Source organism: Aotus nancymaae, unplaced genomic scaffold (assembly GCF_030222135.1).
Source record: "Aotus nancymaae isolate 86718 unplaced genomic scaffold, 86718_ANA_hifiasm-v0.15.2.pri h1tg000011l, whole genome shotgun sequence".
Taxonomy (NCBI): Eukaryota; Metazoa; Chordata; class Mammalia; order Primates; family Aotidae; genus Aotus; species Aotus nancymaae.
Window position 1 is genome coordinate 32,635,124 of NW_026988422.1, and position 10,858 is coordinate 32,645,981.

Genomic DNA, 10,858 nt, shown 5'->3' on the forward strand with positions numbered 1-10,858 from the left:
TAATTCTCCCTCCCCCACCAGTAGAAAGGAAGCTCCTTTAGACCAGGGTCTTGTTTACAGCTGAAGTCTCAGAGGCTGGAACAGTTCTTAACACCTAATAGATACATTATGAATATTTGGTTAATGAATTGTGTGAATTGTTTTAAACAGAAAAGTTATACAGGCTTTTAAGAGAGAACTGATCCTGGGACACTGGGGAAGATAAGGAGTGTGGAAGCACTGGGGGCTTGACATCAGAGGGCTCTTGCTGTGTGGGAACTACCACCCTCAGGGAAAGGCGTGGAAGGAGGGGCACGCCTGGATGCTATTCTGCAGCAGCTCTCCTTCCGGCCAAGCATGGCTCTATAAATGCCCTGAAGAAGCACTAACTAGTTCTTCCAACTGGACATAAAAAGGCACAAAGTAGGCTTTTGAGAGCTGTCAACTGGGAATGAGTGCCAATGACTCTTGGTGCAAACTTCCTGTAGGCAGAGCTGCTTGAGTATGGGGTTGCATCAGGCTCTTAGGACTTTAAGCAAACAGTGAACCCGATGGTGTTTTTGGTCACACAGCAGGGTTGCACATAGCAGAGCCATTCCATAAGAATCTATCAGATAACTGACTTAAGATGAGGACCAAAAGCCCACAAATAGGGAGGCAAGAGAGGAAGAGGAAAACCAAGGCTGGGGAAGGGCGTGGATAACCCAACACGACCTCACCAACCTCACTTCACCAGGGTTTTGTGATGAGGGGTCCGTCACTATAAGTGATGAGTCCCAAGATTCATCTAAGATAAGTGTGAGTCCTAAGAAAACATTGCTGTTGTGCTTGGAGGATAGAAGGAGGAATGTATGGGACAGGGACAGGTCACAAAATATGTGTGAATAGGGCAAGGGTTTCTGCTTTAGGCACCCTTCACACTTTTGTGAAGTCAAACTGGAATCTGCCCCCTGTGGATAAAGCAGGTAATGTGTGGGTCTTCCATTTAGGGTCTCAGAGAGTTTTTAGATGAAATTGTCAATTTCCAGGGGCCTCACTACTTTTTGCTGATTCTCTGTGTGCATAGGGTGGGGATGGAACTATGAAAGAGAGTTGTGTTGTTGTTCAGGGAAGCGGTGCTCCTGCAACAAGGCTGAACTGCTTATGAAGGCAGACGGCATCTCATGGATACAGAAGCAAAGCAAAGCAGAGCTGGCAGCCACTGGCCAAACTCCTGACCGGGTCTTGTTTTTTTTTTTTTTGAGACAGAGTCTCGCTCTGTCGCCAGGCACCAGGCTAGAGTGCAGTGACCCGATCTCGGCTCACTGCAACCTCTGCTTCCCAGGTTCAAGCAATTCTCCTGCCTCAGCCTCCCGAGTAGCTGAGACTACAGGTGCACGCCACCACACCCAGCTAATTTTTGTATTTTTAGTAGAGACGGGGTTTCACCATGTTGGCCAGGATGGTCTCGATCTCTTGACCTTGTGATGCACCCGCCTCGGCCTCCCAAAGTGCTGGAATTACAGGCGTGAGCACCACGCCCGGCCCTGACCGGGTCTTTAACAGCTGAAAAGAGGTTCAGAGTACAATATTAGATTTAAGGCCTTGAATAGTAAGGAAGAATTAACACTTTTCTTTCCTTTTATTGATCTTTCTGATCTTATGTCCATAGGAAGCTATTTGGTTCCACTAAAGTAACTTCAAAAAAGATGCATGAGTTTTATAAAGAAAAGCTCTCTGGGCCGGGCGCGGTGGCTCACGCCTGTAATCCCAGCACTTTGGGAGGCTGAAGCGGGCGGATCACGAGGTCAAGAGGTCGAGACCATCCTGGCCAACATGGTGAAACCCCGTCTCTACTAAAAATACAAAAAATAGCCGGGCATGGTGGCATGTGCCTGTGGTCCCAGCTATTTGAGAGGCTGAGGCGGAAGAATCGCTTGAATCCAGGAGGCGGAGGTTGCAGTGAGCCGAGATTGCGCCACTGCACTCCAGCCTGGTGAGAGAGCAAGACTCTGTCTCAAAAAAAAAAAAAAAAAGAAAAGCTCTCTGATATTATAAAGAGCAAAACATAGCTCTTTTAGGCCATCATAATACATTATTTCAGGAACTCAATATTTATTGAGCAAGTAGTTGTTGAACATTTATTGTATTCCGGGCACTGTGCTTAGAACAGAGATTTCTACAGGAAACCAGACAGATGTTGTCTCTGCCCTCATTGAACAGTCAGACGATTTTTTAAAGCTATGAAATACAATAAATTTATTATGTTAGTGATAAGGACCACAAGGGAAATTACATGGTTTTATGCAAACAAAGCAGACCTCACTTCACTTACTCTGGATTTTCTGGGAAGACCTGTCTAAGGAAAGGAAGGAAGGAAGGATGTATAGGTTCACCCGGGCAGAACGGGGAGAGTGAGTGGAGAAAGAAACACTCCATAGTGAGAGAACCAGATATGTTAAAAAAAAAAAGAAGAAGAAGAAGAAGGAAGAAAAAGAAAGAGAGAAAGGAAGGAAGGAAGCAAGGAAAAAGAGAAAAGAAAAAACCTTGAGTTGGGCTGGGTCTGGTGGCTCATGCCTGTAATCCCAGCACTTTGGGAGGCCACGGTGGGTGGATCACTTGTGGTCAAGACTTTGAGCCCAGCCTGGTCAACATGGTGAAACCTCATGTCTTGTAAAAATACGAAGATTATCTGGGCATGGTGGTGCACACTTGTAATCCCAGCTACCTGGGAGGCTGAGGGGTGGGAGGATCGCTTGATCTGAGGAGGCGGAGGTTGCAGTGAACTGGGATCATGCCACTGCACTCCAGCCTGGGCAATAGAGCGAGACTCTATCTCGGAACAACAACAAATGACAGCAACAAAAACAAACAAACAAAAACTTTGAGTTGGAATGAAGCCTGAGGAATTGAGGGAACTAAAAAGAGTAGTGTGTGGCAGGAATATGAAGACGGAGAGAGAGTGGTTTGTGGTGGGGCTGTCTATGCAAGGCCTGGTAGGCAGAGGTGAGGGCTGTGGTCGTTTTCTTAAGACTAATGAAAAGCCATTGACACATTTTAGATGGAGAAAGTGGATATCACAGGCACGTAACTGGATTTGTGTTTTGAAAAGATGACTGTGGTGAGGTAGGGTTGACAGTAAGTCCCTGGGAGCCATGTTTCAGCTTTCCAATACACAAGCATAGAGCCCTGCTTCAGAGAACGGTACAGTCTGAGGTGCTTTTTCACAACCGTGAGTTGTTTTCACCTCCTCCATCCCACCAATTCTGCCAACTCCTGACTACTTTCAAAGGAAGCCAGTGAGGCCCATGGGATGGAGCTCAGGGTCACCGAGCTAGTTAGTGGCAGGACCGGTGTCAAGCCAGGAATCCAGCTTTCATGACTCTCAGCTCACTGCTCATTCTGCTCCAGTCAGGTGCTTCTGAAAAGGGAGTTTCTGTTTGTAATACATCTGGGTTCTTTAGAGCCTTCGTGATTATTTGGGGTCAGGGTACAATTATTCATGTTATTTCAAGCCTGGGAGCGCGATGAAAGATGTGAATGTCTAGGAGGTGCCATAGGGGAAGGCTGGCTAATTGTTGTTCCCCGAGGAGAATTCAAAGGGAAATGTTGAGGGCTGAGCCTGGGGATGCACAGGAGAAGCCAGATAAGCTATGATCAAAGTATTCTCAGAAGTGGAAAACTGAAGGCACAGGCCTACCCAGAAGTTGTTAGAACAACATGCTTGGGAAACGGTCCCTTAGCCTGGTCTTCCTTGGGCTATTGCCTGGTGGCAATCATTTCAGACACAGGAGGAAAGTCATAAAGCAAGAAATGACTTGTTTACCCCCCAAGGGGGAACAGGACCTCCCATGTGCATAGCACAGGGCTACAACTGCAGGGCTGAGACTGATGGCTTCATCAGAACATGTCCTGCTCAAGATCAGGAGCAGCTTGTTCTGGAAAAGTACAGGCCCTAGTCTGTCTACTTCATCTGAACATATAGTAACCAAAAGACTTAAACTTAGTTTTAATTGTTTTTGTGGAATGGACTCTCACTCCATCACCCAGGCTGGAGTGCAGTGGCATGATCTTGGTTCACTGCAGCCTCTACCTCCTGGGTTCAAGTGATCCTCCCACTTCAGCCTCCTGAGTAGCTGGGACTACAGGCATGCACCAGCACACCCCACTGATTTTTGTGTTTATTTTATAGAGACAGGGTTTCACCATGCTGCCCAGGCTGGTCTCAAACTCCTGGCCTCAAGAGATCTGCCTGCTTCAGCCTCCCAAAGTGCTGGGATTACAGCCATTAGCTACTGCACCCATTCTGAATTAGTCTTAATTTGATATAGAAGCAATACTGTGATGTTTGGCTGGAGTCTACACCCAGGAGTGGGATTACAAGGTCTCAGGTCAAATTCTTAATTTTACCAAACATTTCCAGGTTACTTTCTAGTATTGCCATAGCAGTCTTTATGCCCAGCAATGTTTTTACCAGCACTTGATATTATCTGTTTTTTTAATTCTTGGCAATAATTTTTTTTCAATCTGATGGTTATAAACTCTCTCTTTGTTATTTTACCTTCCATTTCTTTGATTACTAATGAAGTGGAGCATTGCTCATTACCCATTTTGGCTTCATCTTCTGAAATTGGCTTTTCTCTAAGAATTTTTTTCCCCCTGGGGTTTCCTGTCTTTTTAGGACTTACATGAAGGAGTTCCTTATATGTAGATGCTAATTCTTAGGTGGTTTTAGGTATTGCAAATATTTTCTTCCAAGCTGCCACACTAGTTAACATTTGGACTCAGTCTCAACTCCTTTTGCAGTGTAATACTCTAGGGATAGGTTTAGTTGCCTCCTTTGGGGAAAATCTTTGTAACAGGGATTGCTTCTCTGCCTGTACACTTAGTAAAGCATTAGTACTTCAGCTACTTGGAAGTTCTGGCAGGAAATAATGAGCATGTTACAGTTCATAGATATACTTCTCTTTATACATTGGAAATGTTACTGCAAGATGTACAAAATCAAATTTTGTTAATTGAAAATCGTGTCAAAAATTAAGCATGCACTTATAACTTCGTGGCATTGGGCAACACATATCCAAAACAGGATAGTCTGAATTCTGAAAGGACACCCAGAATGGATATTTTTGCTCATTTGCACAATTTGAAATTCTGCTTTCGTTGTTGTATAGAAAGGGATGCATTCTTTGAAGGCTTCTCCAGGATTCTGTTTTTCCTAAATAATTTTTTACCCCACAATCATTTTCTTATTACCAATTAGAAAGACACAGATATGCACAGAGGAGATTTTGTAGCTGTTGGTCCAGAAGAGAAATGACTTCAGAGCATGAAGTAGTAAAACTCAGTCCATTTGCCAATTCCTGTATCAACTCACTGGGAGATGAGAGCAACAAAAAGAATTCTCTTGTCTCAATACCTTGAACCACTGTCTTTTTACTAAGCCCTATTCACTAATCTCCCATGTAGGTTTCCCATGTGTACCATGGTTCAGTGGTTTCCAAATTTTGCTGTATATTAGAATCACTTGGGAATCCTTTAAGAATCCCCAACCCAGGTCACCCACAATATCAATTAAAGCAGAATGTATCAAGGTGGAAGCCACAATTTTTTTTTTTTTTTTTTTTTTTTTTTTTTTTTTGAGACGGAGTTTCGCTCTTGTTACCCAGGCTGGAGTGCAATGGCGCAATCTCGACTCACCGCAACCTCCGCCTCCTGGGTTCAGGCAATTCTCCTGCCTCAGCCTCCTGAGTAGCTGGGATTACAGGCACGCACCACCATGCCCAGCTAATTTTTTGTATTTTTTTTTAGTAGACACGGGGTTTCACCATGTTGACCAGGATGGTCTCGATCTCTTGACCTCGTGATCCACCTGTCTCGGCCTCCCAAAGTGCTGGGATTACAGGCTTGAGCCACCGCGCCCGGCTTCACAATTTTTTTTTAATCTCCAGTTGATTCCAATGTTCAGCAGTTTGGGAACTATTTCCATGCTCCTCAGAAGACCAGGGCTTTATCAAGATTAATGTTATTACCAGGGAATTGTTTTGTGGTGTCCTGGACACCACGTGGGAATGAAACTTGCTAACACTGGAATTCAAGTGTTTGGCACTGACAGGGTGGGAGTCTTGCTTTCCTTCTCACTTCCCATCTCCACCTTAACCTTTCTGCAACTCATTTATTTGTCAATGAAATGAAAACTTTCATGTATTTGTCATAAGGACTGACTGAAAATTTAGAACAGAGACAGTACTGTGGTTGGTACACACTGGACTTCACTAAATTTTCTGAAAAGTCCACACTTGTTTAATGAGGACACATTCAGGACCTGCCTTACCTGACTTTCCTGCTGAAGGTAACCTCTTCCTTCACAGTGGTGCCTAAGCACACCCTCTGCAGGTCCCTCCTCTCTGCTCTTTCTACTTTGGCCCTCCCCACATTCAACTGGCTCTCTATCAGTTATCTTCAGGGAACAGCAAGACACAAGCGATTTTCTCAAATTCATCATCAAAAGGCTATGTTACCTGTGAGAGCCGCCAGAGAAATGACAGGTGAGAGGAGCTAGCACCGAGTCAAGCAGGACTGACAGAGGGAGGGACTTGGAAGGAATTGGCAAGAACAGATGAGTAGAAAGTACTAAATTCATGTGCAGTTGGTTGGAGTTAGGGTTGAGAAAATTATGGGAAAGAAGGTTATTCAGGAATTTGAATAACCTTGACCACCTTCTATATGTCCAGCTCAATGTTGAGCACTTTGAAGGATCTGAGAAATAAGAGATGTGGTATCTGCTGTCAAAGAACTTGTAGAAACAAAACAAACACCACAGGAATAATTTAGAGAACAGCTCAGTATCAAACTCTGAGAGCTGAAACAGTCAGAAAGGGCTTTCTTGGGGAACTATGCCTCCAGCTGGATCTTGCAAGGTCAGCATGATTTTATTTAGCAGAGAGAAGGAAATAAAATATTCAAAAAATGGGGGAGCAGCCAGAAGTTGGAGCAGAAGGAATCTGACTGTCCTTTGCTTCTTTCTTCTTGTCTTACTCAACAGCAGTTAAAGCCAAAGATGTGAAGGCACTCTCACCTCTGATGGTAATAATGGTGATCATTTTCTTGGTGCTTCTGTTCTGGGAAAATCAGGTGAATAATGAAGTAGTGATATCAACCTTAGAACACTTGCATGTGGACTACCCTCAGGAAGGTGTTCCTGTTCCGGCAAGGTACTGCAACCACATGATCATACAAAGAATCATCAGGGAGCCTGACCACACTTGTAAAAAAGAGCATGTCTTCATCCATGAGAGGCCTCGAAAAATCAATGGTCTTTGCACTTCTCCCAAGAAGGTAGCTTGTCAAAACCTTTCGGCCACTTTCTGCTTTCAGAGTGAGACAAAGTTCAAAATGACAGTCTGTCAGCTCATTGAAGGCACAAGATACCCTGCCTGTAGGTACCGCTATTTCCCCACAGAGGGGTTTGTTCTTATCACTTGTGATGAGTTGGGGCCAGATAGTTTCCAGGGCTATGTTAAATAACTCAAGATCAGTGCCGGAGTCTGAGCTCTCTTTTCTCAATGGCATTGGAGCTGGCTGTCCCTGAGGCAGACCTGAATGTGGACATGGGGCAACGCTCTGAGTGGAAGGGGAAGGCACTGGTAAGGAATTTATCCTTCCTGTATTGCTGAGTTGGGGTTGTTTTATTCTGCTTCAATAAAAGAATCTTTACTGAATTAAACCATAAATTCTACATGTGTTTCAATTTGTCTCTTGTCTCTGGTCATTTCATGAGAGACAGAACTGGGATTAAGACAAAGTAAGTGAGACACTCACTTGAGGTGTAAAATTTAAGAGGGTACCAAAAAACCAAAAACCTTGTAACCTAGGTAAATATAATTGATTTCATTTTTTCTTTTTTTGAGATGGAGTTTCACTCTTATTGCTCAGGCTGGAGTACAATGGCATAATCTCGGCTCACCGCAACCTCTGTCTCCCGGGTTCAAGTGATTCTCTGCCTCAGCCTCCCAAGTAGCTGGAATTACAGGCATGCACCACCATGCTTGACTAATTTTGTATTTTTAGTAGAGATGGAGTTTCTTCATGTTGGTCAGGCTAGTCTTGAACTCTTAATGTCAGGTGATCCACCTGCCTCAGCCTCCCAAAATGCTGGGATTACATGCATGAGCCACCACACCTGGCCTTGATTTCAGTATTTTTGAAAAATCAAAATTAATGCAAAAATCTTGGATGCGCAGAGTATCTATCACAAAAATTTGAAGATCCAATCTGACAAGGCTAGGATTAGGGTAAGATGAGTTATGTGAGTTTTACTAGTGCAGGGTCAGATCCTGGTATTTAAAATTTTAGCATTTGTTCATCAGGTATTTTTTTTGCATTACATTTATTTTCTGGCCAGGTGTGGTGGCTCACAACTGTCATCCCAGCACTTTGGGAGGTTGAGGCGGATGGATCACTTGAGATCAGGAGTTCAAGACCAGCCTAGCCAACATGGTGAAACGTTGTCTCTACCGAAAATGCAAAAATTAGTCAGATGTGTGGTGCATGCCTGTAATCCAAGCTATTTGGGAGGCTGACGCAGGAGGATTGCTTGAACCCAGGAGGTGGAGGTTGTAGTGAGCTAAGGTTATGCCACTGCACTCCAGCCTGGACAACAGAGCAAGACTCTGTCTCAAAATCAATCAATCAATCAAAATTTATTTTCTAAAAATGTTGCATTAAAATGTTATTTATCTTGATTATTGAGTTTTGTGGCACTTTCTTAAATTTTCGTCTTGGAATGAGTGTCTCATTAACCTCAGCCTAATCCTAGCCCTGCTCCTAGCTGGAGAAGCAACTGGGGCCACCTCTTAGGGTCTTTTTAAAAGATGGCATATACAACTCAAGCTGCATTTGTTCCTGTTCAGCAGCTATTTTTGTGGCTTAAAATAAAGCAAGGAGCCTGATTGGTCTGAAACTCTTTCCCTTCAAGACTTTAAAGTGGCATGGATAAGGATTTCCCAGGGGATTGAGACTCTCAGAGCTCAGTGATCTCCTCTTTGCATCTCCAGAAGGAACAGAGAGGACTTTGAGCCAGACTACTAACTCCTTTCTCTTTTTAGTTCTTACAATGGAACTTACTGCTTAGTTTCCCCACATTCAGCTATGGGCATAGTATCCTTACAGCTAGGAGGAGGAAGAGAAAGAGAGGCTCCTAATTCCGGGGATTTCATGAAGTCCTCTTCTTCTCTATTCATTAGTTTTCTCATTGGTAAAGTGAGGATCTTGAATTAGATAATCTTTCAAGTTCTTTCCAAGTCTATTAGTCTGTAATTCTATTTCTTAGGTAGTATAGAAAATGGCTATATTACAGCCAACGTTGGAGGGGAGAATTTGTATTGTGAAGTAGTAAGAAATAAGGGGCAATTGGAAAGTAGAGGCCAGATTATGTCATCACTAATTCTGAGCTATGGCATTTCAATCCTGGAAGTGAGAGCCAGAGACTCATCCAGTGACCTAGAGCAGGCATGGGTGGGTCACAAGCTTTAGAGAGCACTCTCTGTCCTGGTCTTTTCAGTTGAGAGACTTCAGCTGTTCATTGCTTATTTGGATATAGTTCAAGGTCATATCAAAGAAGAAGGAGCACTTATACTAGTTTTTTAGCTTTGTCTTTTGTAACCATCAAGTTCTATCTGATTGATCAGATTTAGGAGGGGGGTGGGGGATAATCATAAGTGAAGGGCACTTTGCAACCTTGTGAGTAGGCAAAGCTTACCCATCTCATGGCTTCTTCCATCTTAGGTGGCTATTTTTCAGCTGAGTTTCGTTTTCTAGTTCTCTATGGTAATTCTGTGGTCATTGTCTTCATAGAATTTTGGGTGTTACCAGGTAAACTGAGCCCTCAGCATCTGAATAGAAACTGAACAGGAACAGGTAGGTGGTCCCTAGCATGTGATTTGTTGGGTCTTGGTAACATCATTTTCTGGGCAAAACCTTGAAGTTTTCTTTAGGTTTCTACATCTATGTTCAGAATTCCGGTTCCTTTTCCTATCAATCTTCCTAGGTTTTGCTGTCTTTTCTTTCCTTTTCAGTGCTTTTCCTTCCCTTCCTTCCCCAACCTCCTCTTTTCTAATTAAAAATAAAATCTTGCAGATAAAAGTATAACTGAGATGCAACAATAGGATCTATCCTCAGAGTAATTTCATTTAATAGGGATCAACACTAAATTCAAATGAATTGTGACATTTTAGACACTTGTAGTTTGGGTACGTGTGTGTATCTATATCTAACTACCTGTATCTAAATATGTTTATATATTTTATATACATATATATATATAGCAGATTTACCAAATCAGAGTCTCATTCTGTTGCCCAGGATGGAGTGCAGTGGTGTGATTGTAACTCACTGCAGTCTTAAACTTTTGGGCTCAAGAAATCCGCTCTCCTCAGCCTCCCGAGCAGCTGGGACTATAGGCATGTGCCACCACAACTGGCTTTTTGTTGTTGTTGTTGTAGAGATGGATTCTCACTCTGTTGCCTAGGCTGGTCTTGAACTTCTGACCTCAAGTGATCCTCCCACCTTGACCTCCCAAAGCACTGAGACTACAGGCATGAGTGACTAACGGGCACCTCTTAGCAGTTTGAAATAAAACCCAGGCAACTGTGAATGCTGCCCACTTGAAATACATGTTTCAGAAAGACTGGAAATCTCTGCCCTGCTCTTCTTTCTATTTATTTTTCTCCTCCTGGTCTTTCTGTTTCCCTATTACTACCTCATGACTGATGTCAATGGTATAGGATATAGAAGTTTAGGAAACAAAATAAATTCTCTATAAATCCCTCATACTTTCTCCCTTCAAAATGCATCATGTCTTTGGTCAAGGCACCCTCGAGTACATACATGAACACATATA

At 43.3% G+C, this 10,858-nt stretch overlaps 1 protein-coding gene across 1 annotated transcript; it reads left to right on the top strand.

The window, feature by feature from the left end:
* The first annotated feature begins 6,391 nt into the window (after window positions 1–6,391).
* Window positions 6,392–7,691, top strand: RNASE12 (ribonuclease A family member 12 (inactive)). The gene is made up of 2 exons (XM_064374454.1): window positions 6,392–6,506; window positions 7,004–7,691. The coding sequence occupies exons 1-2, from the start codon at window positions 6,473–6,475 to the stop codon at window positions 7,483–7,485; spliced, it is 516 nt and encodes a 171-aa protein (XP_064230524.1). The 5' UTR covers window positions 6,392–6,472; the 3' UTR covers window positions 7,486–7,691.
* Window positions 7,692–10,858: the final 3,167 nt, after the last annotated feature.

What these genes read in the sequence shown, in the direction of transcription:
- RNASE12 (XM_064374454.1), top strand. Translation starts at nt 6,473, where the DNA reads ATGTTACCTGTGAGAGCCGCCAGAGAAATGACAG. An exon ending in AGCCGCCAGAGAAATGACAG is followed by an intron (nt 6,507 to 7,003) that starts GTGAGAGGAGCT and finishes CTTACTCAACAG; the next exon opens with CAGTTAAAGCCAAAGATGTG.